General features: G+C 42.3%; 2 protein-coding genes across 3 annotated transcripts; one reads left to right on the forward strand and one right to left on the reverse strand.

The window, feature by feature from the left end:
• The first annotated feature begins 1557 nt into the window (after positions 1 to 1557).
• LOC100833523 (transmembrane protein 147) lies at positions 1558 to 11735 on the forward strand. Its single transcript, XM_003558868.4, has 7 exons — positions 1558 to 1714; positions 7014 to 7083; positions 8009 to 8071; positions 8191 to 8305; positions 9359 to 9474; positions 9567 to 9691; positions 11238 to 11735. The coding sequence occupies exons 1-7, from the start codon at positions 1638 to 1640 to the stop codon at positions 11356 to 11358; spliced, it is 687 nt and encodes a 228-aa protein (XP_003558916.1). The 5' UTR covers positions 1558 to 1637; the 3' UTR covers positions 11359 to 11735.
• LOC100835051 lies at positions 11728 to 12570 on the reverse strand. Of its 2 annotated transcripts, none has more exons than XM_010231032.3 (2): positions 12409 to 12570; positions 11728 to 12314 (listed from the first exon to the last, which is right to left on the reverse strand). In XM_010231032.3, the coding sequence occupies exon 2, from the start codon at positions 12297 to 12299 to the stop codon at positions 11949 to 11951; it is 351 nt and encodes a 116-aa protein (XP_010229334.1). In that variant the 5' UTR covers positions 12300 to 12314; positions 12409 to 12570; the 3' UTR covers positions 11728 to 11948. The 2 variants fall into 2 exon arrangements, with proteins under 2 accessions (XP_010229334.1, XP_003558921.1); XM_003558873.4 differs by having other exon boundaries at positions 11728 to 12320; positions 12409 to 12569.
• Between the last annotated feature and the right edge of the window lie 5006 nt (positions 12571 to 17576).

Consider the following 17576-nt stretch of genomic DNA (forward strand, 5'->3'; position numbering starts at 1 on the left):
CGCTTGGATTGTTAGAAAAACGGCGGAAACACACCTAAGCGTCTATTGACTCCACTATTCTCTCCGGCATGTTATATTCAAGTGTCGCCTGACTTTTAGTTAAATATCAGTTTATTGTTGAGCTATTGGGTCTAGTTTGTGTTTTAAGATTCGGGATGAAACGATGGAGGGGAGCAATATGGATGGCACAATTCTAATCCAATGGATCGATCTAGTATAGCCGATTGAGATTAAGCCTTTTGCTTAAAAATCAGGCGCCCGAGATATCGCCACACCCCTATACTCTTGGGTTTGCTATCCAATGCCTACAACCCAAATGCTTGACATTGTTCATTGAAAAATTTCTCTATCCGTTAAGAAAGTCCTAGGTTTGTTCTAAGCCAAATTTCTCAAATTATGACCAAATTTATAGAAAAATCTACCAACAACCACAACTCTAAATTAGTTTTATTAAATACATCATGATGTATTTTATAGTTTATTCACTTAATATTATAGATCTTAGTACATTTTTCTATAAATTTGATTAAATTCTTAAAAGTTTAACTTAGAACAAAGTTAAGACTTTTTATATTTAGAAACAGAGGTAATATTACATTTAAATTTTTCATCAAACATAAAAGAAGGTAACGAACTCTTAGAAGACTTTTGTATGCTTTTTTACAGTAGGTTGCATTTGTCATCTTAGTCTCGGTTTAGAGTTGCCGAATTGCAGTACACACGTGTAGACTCACCGGGCGCTGCACCAACGCTTGTCGCGTGGAGAATGTGGGCTTGTTTGGTTTGAGGCCCAATCTGCCCCATCAAATTTTTGACAAATATTGACATGACCAAAACAAGGGCATGACTAATATTTTGGCAAATATGTGTTGTTTGGTTTGCATCCAAATTTTTTGGGGCATTCTTTTAGGTTTGCAACTAACTTTGTGCTCAAACATTTAACTTGATCTATTTCTCGGTTCACGAGGCAGTAAACAAGATTTAGAGGTAAATCATGGATTAAAAATAAACAAAAATGAAAAAGATGCTGGACTTTTCCACCACTGGATTGAGAAGAGAGAGAAGGTGTAGATATCGATGCTATGCTTCCATGAATAGCCAGAAAACGGAAGAAAAAAAAGGAATAAAAAAACGCTGGGGCCCAGTAAAGATTAGAGGTTGAACAGCGTTGCCAATTCGTTGGCGAGAGTTTTCGCCGCCCTCGTTTCACCGACGCTCTCGCTGGAATAGCGCCGGCACGCCCGCGACGGGCTGGCCAAGCCAATTTTTTGGCCTCAATCCAAATAGCAACCAAGTACTGTGGGCAAACCAATTTTTTGGTATGGCTCATTTTGGTTGCAAACCAAACAGAACCCAGTGGTCTAACATACACCGTTTAAACTTTTTTTTTTCCGGAAGTACGTTTCACTTAGGCCCATCTGCCTATCGGCAATTTAGGCCCATGTTTCTATCGATAAGGGCAAAGCCCAGTAAGGCAGTAACCAGTCCACGTGGCCCGATATTTTTACTCGGCTCGATCGGATCCAACTCCAGCCCAAGTACCGACCTGCATATAGAAACGGACGCGCAGGAGCGGCATCGGGCAATTCGAGACATCCCGTAGCTCAGACGCCGGAGACGACGACTGCGAGGAAGAGATGACGGTATTCCACTTCCTGAACTGCGCCATCCTCACCTTCGGGCCGCACGCCGTCTACTACTCCGCCACCCCTCTGTAAGCGAACTCCCCCATCTCCCTCTATCTTCCTATGCACACGAGATCCGTGTCCCGAACGCGTTAGATCTGAGGCTGTTAAGCGGTCCAGTGTTTGCCTGGTTTCGTGATCTGGGTACGGTGGGAGGAGGAACGGCTGACGCTGTCTGTTCTATGTGTGATTTGGCTTGTGGGACTGGAATGGCGTTTAGGCCAGTGCAGTTCCAGCGAATTTTGCTCATCTGAGTTGGATCCGCAGGGGACTGGTTTAGCGTGTGGCAGCGGCGAATGTTTACTGAACTTTTCATTGTGTGCGATTTGGCTTGTGGGACTGGAATGGCGTTTTGGCAGTGTAGTTCCAGCGAATTTAGCTCATCTGAGTTGGATCGCAGGGAACTGGTTTAGCGTGCGGCAGCGGATGTTTACTGAATTTTTCGTTGGGTTTTGGGGATTTATGAGTGAACTATATTCTTCGAATTGTCTGATCAGCTTAGTCATAATTAGTGTGGTATGTGTATACCTGAGTGGCTGAGTGTCAAGTAAGTTAAGAGCATAGCTCCACTGCGTAAGTTGGAGGGGAAGATGATATGGTATAAGATTTGCCTGTGAGCTGTACTTTGAAAGCATGAAGTGCTGCATGCCTGCAAGTAGGCAACTTGAATCTCGTCAAGAACTTGATGTTAGTGAAACAGGACAATGTATGCTGATTATATCCATGTGCTCAATAAAAGATGACCTTTATGAATATATAACTTTATTTAAGTATGCAGGGTGATTTTGGTATAACACAAATCACGCTAATTGTGACTAAGCCAATCAGATTAAATTCAGACAGCATAATTCACCAACAAAATCACCAAATCAATGAAAAATGCAATATACATATCCAAATGATAGGGGTAACTTAAGTAGGCAAGTGATTTGGTAACATTGCTTGTTCCTTCTAGCATGTTCATTTTTTCCCCCAGCAGGTCTTATCTCGCGCAACAGTTGTGTCCAGTTCAAATAAAACCAATTTGTGCTTGAGTTGGGATCTATTCAAGCATTGTGCATGTATCCCTGGAACATATGAATTAGCTCTATGAATTCTGGAGCCTAGTTTGATCTGAATAGCTAGCTACTTATTTGACCCGTGAGATGACTGAGTACATCTACAGGTTTAATTAGGACATTTATAGTTTACTTTCCCTCAACTCCAATTTTGTCCACCTGTAGCTAAATTACTATTGGTGACGCTTTGCATACATCTGTTGTGTTTTTTTCTTGCAAGTGTTACAACTTCATACTTCCATATACATGGAGGCTAATCTATTGCTACCTGACCTTTTCTTAATTTGATTTTTTTTCCTCTGATAGAGGTACTAATTCTGTACAAAGGGCAAGTTAGGATTACCGTCTGGAACAAGTCTCTGCCTTTAGTTCTTTGGGATGGATTTAGAAGGCCCTTTCTGCTTTCTGGACAAGCTAGCTAGTATACACCTGAGATATTTTTGCTCTTACTTCCACTTTTTGTTACAAAACTCCAAATATATGCAACTAGAATATGCACGCATTCTATTTAAACACCTTTGCATAGCTCCAAAGTTTGCATTCTACCTTATTTAAGAAAATACAAACCACCAATATCACCCACTTGAGAACGATCCCTTGGCATAATGGTTAAGGGAACAACTCTAGTAGCACTCCTCAGGTCCTGAGTTCAACTCCCCATGGGAGCGAATTTCAGGCTGGGGTTGAAAAATCCCCGTCTGTTCCACACCTTAAGCACAGACCTAAGGCCCGCCCAGTCTCACATGGGCTTGTTTGCCCTCCTTGCCGTTTAGCCAGTGCTTCTATGTCAACCACCAATCTAAAGCACTTCCCACTAATGATGCAAATGGTTACCATGGATCTGTGTAGGCAGGATATGGTGCAGGCATTCAGCATGGACATGGATGGTTACACAACAGTGGACATGTGGGAGCCAATGTGTTTCCTGTGGCAACTGTGTTGCATGCAGGTCCAGGACATGATGCCATACTACTCTGGTGCCAGCTACCAGATGTTGCTCAACATGTATCAGGATGTTAGTGCATACTATGACGGAGTTGAGGAACAGCAGATGATAGTGATGGAGGAGATGATGGACAGCATGTACCAACCTACTTTCATCTCTTCCCATGTGGTGGTGGTTGATGAAACAATGGACTATATAAGTCACACATACTATGATGTGTGATTTTTTAGAAATAGCAATCAGCAATAAAGGCAAAAATAAGAACCATCGAATAAGAAATTGATCAGCTGTCCTATGCTATCCAATGTTCTGTCTTCTATCCGGTTGTTTGCAACGATGTTTTTTACAATATAACATGTATCATCTCTACAGGAAATTAAGACTTTATTTCCACTTGTTCTCAGCTTCTTGTAGAGATGATACATCTTATATTTCATTCCATGCGGGTTTGGAACTTGTGCAAAGAATATATTTAGTCTGCTGTGGGGCATTCATTTCATTTCAGGCTGGTTTCTCACAGGTTCGAGCTGTATCCTAGTTCCCACATGTTATTTTCACACCGTAGCATCATACCTTCTCTTTAAACCAGCTCTACATTGAAGCACTTAGTAGTATGTGCTAAAATTAACCTACTAATAGATAGTGCAAGGATGAAATCACACATTAATAATATCCTTGAGTTATTGCCATGGACGTACATCTCTATAGGGGACGCAGCCCTCGGTATCCAAATACGGCGATGTCAAATTAGTATCTTCTAGATTAGTTAGGCAAGAGATTAGATATGAATATTAAGATATAGTTTGTTAGGAAAGTAGAGATTAGTTTCTTGGATGTCCAGTTGAGTCTTCCGTATAAGGATAAATCAATCTAGTTATCCCGTCCACTTCCTCCCTGCCCTTGAGGTGTGGCTACCTTCATGGAGCTGCGGCGCCTCTTGGGTCCAGCATAGTTTGTGACAATTTGGTATCACAGTAGTCGATCTCCACTGCGCATTATGCCATTGAGTTCTCTCCTTTCACCAAGATTGAAGCACATGACAAGATTCAAGCTACATTTGACAAGCTACAAGAAAGCCGTTTCTCCAAGTTTGAAGGTACGCTTGAAAGTTACAAGCAATCTATGAGCAGCAAAAAGCCCCTTGGCCACCCAACAGCAGGGAAGAAGCGTCTCTCAGGGCCGGCGGCAGGGAGGCGATGTCACTCGGCACAGGCAAAATGCAGTGATACGTACGGAAGCAACATGGAGGTTCCTGGCCCCAGGCGCAAGGGAGAATCCACTTCCAAAAGCAGCAGGCAGGGGCATCGGTGTGTCCTGTGCTGCCCAACAATGACGGCCATGTCCAACCATCAGCTTGGGGCCTTGGAATTCAGCTGTGCAGAGGTGGTCCTGAGATTTAGGGCCCCCGTGCGAACTCCAAACATGGGCCTAGCGACTCTACTGGGCCCAACAGATGTATACGGTAGCTATATATACATATACACTGCGTCGAGGCCCCTATTTAGGCTGGACCCCAGGCTGTCGGCCCTCTTGCCCTGGCCCAGGGCCGGCTCTGCAACCATGGCCTCGAGCTGCTAAAAAGGTGTGTGATGTCATGGGTGTACCTATAGGGGGCGCAACCCTAGGTGTCCAGATACGGGACGATATCACATTGGTACCTTCTAAATTAGTTAGGCAAGATTTTTTTTCCTCACGATCACATGATCGGATTCCACTATCAACAGATAACGGAATACAGAGTTCAACTTAGTTAGGCAAGATATTAGATACGAATACTAAGATATGGTTTTTAGGAAAGTAGAGATTAGTTTCTTGGATGTCATGTTGAATCTTCCCTATAAAAGGGTCCCCTGTAATCGTTATGAGGCAGTCAAGTATAAATCAATCTAGATCCCGTCCACTCCCTCCCCTCCCTCCCCTCCCTTGAGGTGCGGCTACCTTCATGGAGCTGACATGCCCCTTGGGTCCGGGGTTACCCCGTACAAGACCTAGAGCCATTAGCCCTCCTATTGTGAACCTAGTTCATGACAGTAATACTATATTAGCCCTCCTATATTGTTATAACAATGTGGTGCCCCTCTAGGCTGTGTCATGTTGGGCCTCATGATAGAAGCTGGTCTGGGGCATCCGCTATCTTGTCCATATCGCAAGGCTCACATCACTATACCTGATTTGCGACACCACGCACAGGGCTTAGCAGGCACGCAGGGAGAAGTAATGGGCCCAGGAAGGAAAAGCTGGGTCGCGCCCGGGCAGGAGGGAAAAGGAGTCGCGCACCTTCTCCCTTGAACGTGTAAGCCGAGCAGGAGAGAGAGAGAGGATTTGGGAAACCCAGTTGTCGGCGGCGCCTTCTCCCGCTGCTCCGAGGTGCGGCATCTTCTGCTGCTCCGAGCTGCGGCGCCTCAAGATCTGTGTGAGTGCGCCGACTCTGGCCTCATCAGCAGCAGATATTCCTCTTCCACCTCCCTGCCAGCATCTCCTCGAGCTTGTGCTCTTATGTTTGCAGCTTTGCCACCTTCCTGAGTTGATCTGTTCTGTATTGTCTATTCTCTCTCTCTCTCTCTCTCCCCTTCAATTGATGCATCGTTCAGGCAGAGAATGGTGTTTTGAAGAAAGAAAGAGATGATGTTCATCCGAGAAGGCACGGGTGACGGGATTAGACTAGTATAGTGAGGAAGAGTTCGCAGGCTGTGCTTTTGCATCGTGCTCTTCTTTTATGTTTTCTTTTCTTTTTTCCATTTTGTGTGAGGCTGAGAATTTCTGTGGTTGTTTTCTATGTATGTGCACAGGGTTATACTAGGCTAAGTTGTGTGTTGTGACTTAATTTGGTAGCGAGTGTGTCTGTGTGTGCTGTGATTAATCTGCCATCATACTAAGTTGGTGTCGTGATTTAATTTGCCTGCCATACAAAGTTAGTATGTCTATGAAGTCGTCTCGACACACGCAATAAGTGTTATAATGTTGTGAAAGGGGGGTTGGTCCCTTTTGTGCTACTTTGATTGTGGTTGTTGCAAAGTGACTGGTAATAAGTTGAGTGAAAATAAATACGAAGTAGGTGGTATTGATAATAAGAGAGTTTGAAGATGGTCAGTTGTAGGAGATGCTAAAGTGGCGTTGTTTGTGTGCATGATTACATGGAGCTTGGTCTTTCATCTAGGGTTGGGGGTGGTTGCAGATTGTTTATTACATCAAGGAGGGTTGGCCTCAGATGCTGAGCAAGAACTGAAAGTAGCTGAAATTTTAAATTTTTGGATAAAAATCTTAATCTACATTTCTATGTCAAGAGATTCCTCGGGCTGCACTTATCCAAATATTTTTTTGCAGGTCAGAGTATGACACGATTGGCACTAGTGTAAAAGCAGCTGTTGTTTATCTTGGAGCAGCACTTGTAAAGGTCAGTAAGTCTTTCGGGATTATTTTGCAAAACATAGTGGTAAAATTGACAAGTGCGGTGATTCACAGGCTCAAACCATCTGCCATTCATTGATCTGCCATTGATAGATAAACTTGTTGTTTGATTGAGTACTTGATTTAGACAATTATGTTCTTTGGAATAGCCTTCCAGTTACTCTTTTACTTTATCAACATGCATGTACCAGTTTTAAGAGCAAAGTGATTACTAGTATGTGGAGAAAGAATGCTCAATCTCATCAATAGTTACAGGTTCTCCAATAGCTTGTTACAAACATTGTTACCAAAATTGAGAAAAGGTATGTTGGTGTACGAGAGGATGTACACCACGAAGCATGCTTTTTTAGTAACAACCAATAATGATTTTTCCAATTGATCATTTGCTTGTTATAGTGCCAAGGTACAAGAGCCAGATTGTTTACTCCTAGGTTAACAATCACACTCTTCCTCTCCCCCCTCAATTCCACATCACCCAAAATCATACGTGGCACAAGTTTAGGAACATGACGTGGACTTTTAAGAATTTGAGATGCTCTGGTTGTTTAATGACATATTGACATGCAGCAGGTTACTTTTTTTCTTTAGTTTGTGAAAAATCCTATGAGTCATTGAAAGGTTGCCAAATGTCCTATTATCTCATTATACATGGTTTACTTGTCATCTTTCCCGTTATACAGTCTAATTTTTTTTCCTTACATCATCGAGTTGAAGATCTATCATCCGATATTTTCAGCTTAGCTTTATTTGTTATTCTTATTCCTTTTACTTATGTTAACAATATTCTGTATATTCCTTCGGCATATTGCACAGCTATAGTTTTCTGCACTTATTTCTAACCAGTTGCTATGAGCTCAGCTACATAAAATAGATTTGTGGGATTGCTAACAATTCCTATTTTACGCCGGCAGCTTGTGTGTTTGGCAACATTGCTCAAAGTACCTGATGCGAATGATAGCTTTGATCCCTATCAGGTACATTTTCTGCACATTTTCAAACAAAATATGCTTGGAGCCACGTTTGTCAGTGCTCATATGCTTGGAGCCACGTTTCTCAGTGCTCATCTAATCTACCAATTATTTTCTATCTGCAGGAATTAATGAAAATCCTAATTGGGTTTATAGATGTTGCTGGCCTTTATTTTGCTTTGACACAGCTGACCCACAGAAACATCTCCCAGAACCACAAGTTCCAGGCTGTTGGCCTTGGTGAGTACATATTTGTCCTTGCCCACTTTGTGACCTAATGCTTTTAACTGAACTTTGTTTTGTCAATTGTCATATTTGAACCCATGTTGTCATGTTTGCTTCGATCTTATTTTTCATTTCCATTCTGTATGTTAACCTGCTTTACTGCACTTTCAAATTGTTAGTTTTCCCTTCCATACTGTGTGCTAATACCTGGTCAGCGTTTTTCTATACGAAATGAACTAGCAGGGTGACCCGCACATTTAGGTGGCCATTCTGTACATATTGATGTGCGTGCTATTTTAAATTTTGACACAGCCTCCAGACACCACTTTGACCATGAATATTTGATTGTATGACAGCATAATAATTGATAGTATTGAGGAAAAAAAATCCATGACAGATAAAATGATGCTTTCATTACTTGTCCAGTCTAAATGTTCTTTTGTGTGTACCAAAGTTAGAAAAGCTTCACTACACACATTCTTCTCAATCTATGCTTTTATGCTTCATTGTGGATAGGTAATTAGAAACCAAAGAAGGAACACATCAGGCGTTTCTTCTAGATCTTGTAGAGCATTTTCAAGAATTAAATCTGCGTATTGAAGGTTCTATGTTATTCTATTAGTTCCATGTCATGCATCTAATGCCTTCATACATCGTCATCTTACTCTTACTTCTTATGTCTCCTGTCCATCTAATGCAATGTATCCGTTGGTGTATACTCATCAAAAGTTGCTAAAACATTCTCTCTCTGTAACTCTTGTCAGAGCTTGTCTGTTTCAGATCGTTCCCATGTTGTTTGCATATTTGGTTGTGCAAGTATTTTAGCTCCACTGAAGTTTGTTTTCGTGTTCATGGTTTTGCCATTCATACAATTGAAAGAACAGTAACATGCTTTTTTTGGTTACTGGTATTGTTTCTCAGGAAATCGAATGTTTTTCAAACTGTTATAAATTGGATTCTATCTGCTTAATTTATAATAAGGAAATGGTGCTATACTTTGACCTATTTCCATCTGCAATAGAACTATACTTGACTATCATTAATGTATTGGATATTTTGGGGTTTCAGGCTGGGCTTTTGCTGACTCAGTTCTGCACCGGCTGGCACCTCTCTGGATTGGGGCAAGAGGACTTGAATTTACTTGGGAGTACATATTTCAAGGACTTGAAGCAAATGCCAATCTTGTAAGTTACTCAATGTAATGTTTAAAACATAATGTCAGGTTCCTTGTTTTGGTTACCATGATCCCAGAAGACTCGCTTTTGTACTTCTGCAGGTGATGACCCTCTCCCTTGCTGCATTAGGATCCTTGATGTGGCTAAGGAAGAACAAACCTAGGACATTAATTCCAATAATTTATGCATGTGCCCTGCTTCTGGCAACAATGCCATCTATCACCAGGTTATTCCTTTCTATCAAACTGCAGTATTCCTCAAAAGTAAAAAAGAAGAAGTTGTCTGCATATTTTCATGTTATTCTTTCCTACTAAGTACTCCCTCCATCCCTATTTAGAGGTTGTTTTAGCAAAAACTCTAATACAAAGCGGCAGTTAAAGCACTGGAAAGTAGAGTTAATGCCGTCCTGAAACACTCCGTTTTAGTAAAGCACGCAAATCAGCCAACATGCCTTAATTAGCTGCATGAAACGAATCAGCACATCCTGCATTCCTACCCAGCGCTGCATGCAACGAATCAGCACATCCTGCATTCCTACCCAGTGCTGCATGCAGTTTCTTTGAGCCTGAGGAGGAATTTATGCGCTGGGAGAGCTGTGGAGCTTTTCCACGCAACACTGAGATGACACTTAATCTGGGAAAAAAAATAGAAAACCTAAAACGACCTCTAAATTAGGATGGAGGGAGTATAATGTCAGCTTGAGAAACAGTTCTTGGTAAATCTACAACCATCCTGTTAAGTTTAATGTCGGCGCAGTTCTCCTATGGAAATTTCAGACAAGTTGTCACGGAACCTTTTATTTTTGTCCCTTTTGAACCACTGAAATTTTACTGCACACACCATTGGAACTTGAGTAATATTATTTGGGATGTAGTATTTCCTCTTGTTTGCCAAGTTGCCAGGACAGGTTCTTTTATGAATTATCTCACACAGGCTTACTTAGAGCATCTCCACTCGTCCCCCCCATAAATCGTCCGGCGCATGGCCATATGGGGGGTGCCGGCGCAAGCAATTCGTTTGGGGTGAAGCCGGCACACCCAGCCGCACCCCCCAAACGTCGGCCCCCCAAATTTGGTTTGTCTCACAAACAGTGGTGGCCTGTGCTGCTTTTCAGCTTTAGCCGGCGCCCCCGCTAGCCCCCCTGTGAGTAGGGAGTGGCCTGGGGGCGCCGGCTACTTTTTGGATTTAGGGGGGTGGGGTGGGTGGGTTTGTCAGCACCGGCGTCCCCATTTGGCGTTTGAGGGGCCTTTAGGGGGGCCGGCTGGAGATGCTCTTATGTTGCAACTTTTTGGTGTAGAGGATCATTCTACACTCATCCTAATAAGTGCAGTGTCGGCACAATTTTCCTGGCCATGGAAAGTTCTTAGTTACAAGTTGTACTGGAACCTATTCTTTTAGTCCGTGTGAACCATTGAAATTTGAGAGTAGACACACAAACGTTTAAAGATATCCAAAGAAAAAGCTTTTTCTTTTGCTGCACAATAGCATAGATACGGAATATCACGAACCATCGGAAGTAGTATCTCCTCTTGTTGCCAAGTTATTGTGACAGGTTCTTCGATACTACACAGGCTTACTTTTGTTGCAACTTTTTTGGTGACGTTGTACTAGAAGATTTTGATATCATATGATTTGTACTCGTTTTCACCTGGAATATCGTTCTGTCTTCATCACCATTTGGTTTGATTGTTTATTTGCTGCACTAGGGCTCATGTTCTTCGATTTTCCTGTTTTCTTTTTCACGTGGCTAAACATGGTAAACAATATTGCAGTTACTTGAGGAGATCATTAGAGTGGCAGACTCCCAAGGTGGTTGGATTCGAGCTATTTTCCTCACTGGTTATGGCTTTCATCAGCTGGCAGCTGTTCTCGGCTTGTCAGAGACCTATGTAACGACGTGCAAAAGTGCAGGAAAATTTACCGAAGATTTTATGCTCCTGAGATGCCTTGTTGTAATTTGGCAAAACCATAGGTGTGCGATGACAATTCTTGGGGAGGTGCAACTTCAGAACAATTTACTTAGAATTATTTCTTTGTCGGCTATTTAGTGCAGAAACACATGATCCTATGAGCGCTACTGTAACAGATGTTCTTGTAGTGATTGAGCAAAAAACGTAGTACCTTCTCCCCTCTTGCACATCAAATTCTGCCCAATGACATTGCACCATCTAGACTGAAGCTAAGACATTCGCTTATGTCGTCAGATTGTAAAAATGCATCCTTGCATATATGCACCGTTATACGAACTATTGACTGATTGTCTTGCAAAACCATTTTCCTTCGAAGTGAATTCTCCTAAAGAAGAACTAGACAGCCTGTGAACAATTGAGAGACAGACTGCAGAACTTGCCTCCAAAATGTGTCTCCAAGGTATTCATCAATTGTCATTGATACAAAACCAAAGTAAATAGCATACATCACGTTTATATATCACGACTTACGGCGCCAACAGCTGAGAGTGGCTGGGCGAGGGTCTATTCATCTCACTCCTCCGACTCCTCGTAGGCTGCCTCCGCCCGGAGCAGCACGAACCCGACGGCAACGCCGACGAGCGTGAGCAAGTTCATGACGACGGCGATCCTGAAGATCTCCCCGGCGGCGTTGCACTGCGCCCCGAACGTGCCCCCGCGCCTCTTCCCGGCGGGGCTCAGGGACGCGACGATCCTGGCAAACTTGTAGTCGGCGCTCTTGCGCACGCCCAGCATGGTCACCTTGTTGAGCCCCTTGAGGCCGCTGTAGGCGTTCATGCCTTCCACGTACGTCACGCCGGACCTCTTCTTCGCCGCCGCCGGGGCGGTCAGCTGCGGGAGCGTGGCCACGGAGAGGGACGCCATTAAACTCGCCTGAACCTGCAACTTCACAAAGACGAGCGAGAATTTGTATGATCAGCAACAATGCGTGGTGAATTGAGATCGGATATGGGAATGTGGCATGGTTACTCACCTCTTGTGGTTCTTGAGTTCCTGGCGCTGGGAAGAGTGTGGCCAGCTGTGGTGCTGCTATACGAGTGGGTCAGATCAGGAGGAGGGAAGAAGGGAGTGGTTTTGTACGGGAGATCGGGGGAGGATAAGGTGCGGAAGGGAATGGACGGTGGCGGGAGGGGAGTTTATCCTTGCTAAAGGTCCAATTGGTGGCCAGATGGATCCTCATTGGCCAGAGGTGGTCCACAAGTAGACGTTCAGCTCCGTGTTGTTTCGAGAGGTGTATCGTGGAGTGCACACGCTGGCCTAGTAGCAGTACAATTTACTTCCGTCTGTACTGCTTTTTTCTTCCAGGAACATTGTACTTTTACTTTTGTGGTAGTACTATGCTAGGCGGAGCTAGCCTAAAACTATAGCCTGGACACTTAAACTTAATCTTCAGGGTTACTGTCATCTAAAGCTATTACATGTCTTTGATTCTATTTGGATGAGCCGCTGGGGAGCCCGGGCACATGCCCGTGGTGCCCCCACGGTGGATCCGTCGTCTATGCAAAAAGAATTGGTGTGTTACCGATTAGCGTCGTTAAGCAAAGGACTATTGCTCTACGATTCTTATGAAATACATTACTCCCTGGGTCATCGGGTACTCGGGCAGTGAAAGTTAGGCACCCCGAGTGACAGCTATGGTCATGCCGGGGACAGGACGATTGCAGAGAACCGATCACCCAAGCAGACAAGAATGCAGAAGTGAAAATACATCGGATTTGTGGGTTGCCGGTAGCCATTGCCATTAGGACTATCGTACCACTGTTGCATTTCTATCTCATATATCCATTGTTGGCCGTATTGTGTTGTTAGTACCTTACTTTGGTAGGCAGGAAATATGTTCCGCGCATCGTCTCATGATGACCCTGAGTTTTTTTTGGGACATGCCCAGGCTCCGGTGCCGAGACTCAAGGAGATCACATCAAGATCTAGTAGTAAGGGGACTCCTAGACAGTTGTAGTCCTCCTGGAAGCATCCAAATCTTGTGAATTTTCACCGGAGAAGTTTGTGAAGGTTTGGAGATCACCCCCAAAATCAACCACACGGTGATTGAGCTGCTACAGATCTAAAATGTTTCGCGAAGCTTAGGGAGAAGAAGGTGAGCCATATCAAGGCTATTCAGGTCACCTTTGTGAAGCTCGCACCTCTCCGACAATGATTAGCTTTCCCAAAGAAGTGAACATCAGAATAAAACTTCATCTCCATGTGCCTCGATTATTTCTATATCCAAGTTTTTTTTTACTTTTGTGCTTATATTTTGATTTACCTTTGCTTATTCATTGTATCATCTTTGTTTTTTTTTCACCTAGTTGCATTTAGAGAACCTTTATTTCCGTTGTGCGTAATTTGCAAAAGAAGTTCAAATTTATATGGAAAAGAAGTGAAAATTTTACTCACAAAAAAAGGAGAAATGAAAACTTATAGTTTCCTATTCACCCACCCGCTCTAGTCAACCATACTGATCCTGCAAACACACAACATGTTTACACCTTGTATACTCCAAACTATCTATTGTGTTACACCCCAAGCTTAACAATCTTGTACTTTACAAATGCGTGCTAGATATTATAGGCTCTAGAACACTATACTTAGGTATTTAGATACAAGGATATTGTGAATAAAAATATGCAAACACCATACTCCATTGATAATGAAAAATTATTGGTGGTGGATTTTGATGAGGGTTAGGGTAAATTCATTGTAACAAAACAATTCATTAAATGTCTCAAACTATCAACTAATATTGAAGTTAAATATGTTTTTTGTTGAGCAAAAAAGATATGCATTGATAAATAGTAGAACTATAATACAAAAATCGATCACTTATCATACTTATTATGACATCTACGTGGTTAATTATGATGAATGTAATAAAAAAGAAATGTATTAAATAATATATGTAACAAATAGATGTGTACAATGAACAAATGAGTTATGAAAAAGTTAAAAATAAAATAAAAATAAGTCAAAACTAGTGGAGATAACTTGGTCAATCCACACAAATGGTAGATCTAGAAAAAATAAGTTTATATGATGGTTCTACTAGCATAACGTCGATGACGGAAATAATTTTCATCTTCAACGTTGTTGTGGTTACATGACAACAAAATCACCAACATGGTTAACGTTCATCGACATATTTCCAACATAGTCATTGTAATCGACCATACCAACCACATTTGTATCTATTGTACCGGAATCTGTAACTACAGTTTCAATGATGTCGGCATTCGTGTTGTCATCGCTTTATTAGCTGATGCGACGAGTTTTTGACGATGATGAGTTTGTCATGCTGATTCTCACCATGGCTGCCAATAGCTTAGTGCAAAGTGAACAATTTATTGCATGCCTTGCATTTTAACACTTTTAGTTGATCTAGGCAAATTGTAACCTTTATCGCTTTATGGATGCCTAAGAGCAAAATATATTCTTATTTATGGTCCAACCAAAAATACAACATCGAGATATGAATTTGCTACATGAAAAATCTGTAGAGTAATTAGAGAAAGAAAACGAAGAGATCCGTAATATTATGAATATAAATTTGAGAGGAATAAGATAAATATCACTTTCATTTAAGGATTAGAAAAATCATATGAGTCAAAGTGATGTAAAAATCCCAAATATGAAAGTATTTATTATCTCCTCTCATTAGGATTAGAAAAATCATATGACTCCCAATGTCCACTCTCTATTAGGATTAATATGGATAATGTTATCACATATTTTGGGATTAGCTAATTTAATACGAAGTGAGAAATGAAATGAGGAGATTGTTTTTCTAATAAATTTGTAACAACTCACCGTCTTAACAGACTACTATACTATTTTTCGAATTTCAAATATATGCTTTATAGCGTCATTGAGGTGTAATGGATCAAATTTTCCATGTTTGCTAAGATAATTTTTTTATATGATTTGAATAATTTCACGTCACGTCTTTAGTACATTGTTAGTGCTTTTGGTTGTAGTCAAATATTTTTCTTTGAAGCATTCGTCTTAAACTCACCAAAGCAAACCTATTGAATATTGATTATCTATCAATGTTGGAAACCAACTATACAAAGTGAAGTTTGTTTTCTTGCCCCATTGTTATTAGTTCATTCTATCTATCCCCTAACCTCGGTCGTGTCAAATTGTTGTGGAATGGTTATGAAGGGGTCTAGAGGCGCCAAGAATAGGCAGGTCAAATTGATTCAAGAATAACTCGAGGAAGATCGTTGAGTTAGTAGATTTAGGATAATAAAGATCACTTTTTTACTTCTAGTTTGATTTTAGCATGTTGCTAAATTGGATAAAATTATCGTGATTAGCGTTGCTACAAGCAAAGTTTTCTCATTTATGTTTTTGCGCATGAATTGGACCCAATTAAATAAAAGAAAAATAGCAAGTGAGTTTTCATAGAAAACAGCGTCAACGAGCAGAAGATGGGCCACGCAGACCAATCAAAGGGGTGGCGTGCCATGGGACCCACCTGGCTCAGCTTTTTTGCCGCCCTTCGACCTATTATCCTCTCCAGAAGTAAATCTAGGGAGGGGGGGGGGTTTAAGAAACCCCATTTTATAGAAGCCACGTCTCCTCCAAGCTACGGTCAAGATTTGGAGGCCTATCAGATCTCCTCTCCAACGAGCAGAGGGGAATTTCTACCACCATCAACCATGCCTTCCTCCATCTCCATGCCATCATCTCCCCCTCTCATGTGGTGGGTAACCCACTTAAAGTGTCCCTTGTGGGTTTGGATGTGTGATGGAAAACGGTAAGGAACCATTTTATTGAGTATTGTGATAGTTAGGTCCCAAGAAGATTTGTGTGGATATGCTTGGTGACCCCTCAAAAGAAAGGATAAAGTTGGTTTTCTTTACGTACTCTCTATTTGATATGGTGAAAACAATTTGAATCATGGGGAAGATGTAATATGTATTATGAATGGCTATGAAGAATGGACAAAGCAAAGCTTGAGCATCGACCCAAATCTTATACCATGTAGCTTAGGCCAAAGAAAGCACTAGCCCCGGACATTGCTTAAATCCATATTTGTGAGTCAAATTGTTTCGAGGCTCAATTTGAGAGTCGGCTATTTAAGCTATTTTACCCTTTTCCTCACTTGTCTCCCTAACTTATTTTGTTTGTATAAGACTGTATATACTGATAAAAAGAAATGAAAGAAGGTCAAATAGCACATGTCCTCCTAGCTTGTTTTGTGTGTAAGAGACCGCATAGTCAATATACAGGTAAAAGGAAACGGAAGAGTTAAATATATGCCCTTCAGTCCGTCGATCTTCACGTTGCAAAATCAAACAGGGGCTATAGGTCTTGTGACCTAAAGCTTTCCCTAAAAAAAAAGTCCAACAGGGTTCATCTAAGAAAGAAAATCCGACAGGGTTGACTAGAAAACTAAAACTAGAAATCCGGACGTCTGCCTTTTCGCTTTTGTCATGGTTTGGTGCCACAGTACGTCCAAGCCAGTCCGCTAGCCGTCTGTTTCTGAATCCTGTGGCCTGCTCCCATCTGGTTACCGCGAGCAGCAGTCATCAGATCAGATCTCCCCAGCCGTTGCCTGCGTGCGTGGGCTCCGGTACGTAGCGGCACGGCCAAATAGCTACAGCGCCTGGAGCCAGGGCCAAATAGTTTTCCTGTTTCCCGCTGCCCCCTGCACTGTCGATTCGTCGCTCCCGCGAGGCACCGCATAGCCCTCGATTGATCCAAATCATCCAGGCAAAGAAAGGAGCCACGAGTGGCTCGGGTCGCTGCTGCTGTCAAACCGCGCTGGATTTCCACTCGGGGCAGCGTAGGGAGGGGGTTGTTGACATGACCCCAACGGCAGCGGGAGAGAGGCGAAAGAGTCATGGAGTGGAATTAAGTGCGCGTGTGAAAGTGTTTGATTCGTGACCGGACGGACTATCGGACTGGCCCTTTTGAGCCTTTGACCGGATAGGTGTTACGCCAGAAGAAGAAAAAAAGGTAGATTACTTCGTGAGCAGATCAGCAGAACAGGTGGGATTTCAGCTGAGTTGCACAATGTTTTACATGTAACTCGTATTCTGAAGTTTGCCTGGGTCTCCAGGTTAGCTTACCAGTTTAGTGTTCATGCTGTAAAAACGATTTGGGGACCATTCATGGATAAGCAGCTGTAGAATCTCAAGA

The sequence above is a fragment of the Brachypodium distachyon genome, chromosome 1 (genome assembly GCF_000005505.3).
Source record: "Brachypodium distachyon strain Bd21 chromosome 1, Brachypodium_distachyon_v3.0, whole genome shotgun sequence".
NCBI classification, from domain to species: Eukaryota; Viridiplantae; Streptophyta; class Magnoliopsida; order Poales; family Poaceae; genus Brachypodium; species Brachypodium distachyon.

What these genes read in the sequence shown, in the direction of transcription:
- LOC100835051 (XM_010231032.3), bottom strand. Translation starts at nt 12,299, where the DNA reads ATGGCGTCCCTCTCCGTGGCCACGCTCCCGCAGCTGACCGCCCCGGCG.
- LOC100833523 (XM_003558868.4), top strand. Translation starts at nt 1,638, where the DNA reads ATGACGGTATTCCACTTCCTGAACTGCGCCATCCTCACCTTCGGGCCG. An exon ending in ATAGCTTTGATCCCTATCAG is followed by an intron (nt 8,072 to 8,190) that starts GTACATTTTCTG and finishes TTCTATCTGCAG; the next exon opens with GAATTAATGAAAATCCTAAT. An exon ending in ACAATGCCATCTATCACCAG is followed by an intron (nt 9,692 to 11,237) that starts GTTATTCCTTTC and finishes ACAATATTGCAG; the next exon opens with TTACTTGAGGAGATCATTAG.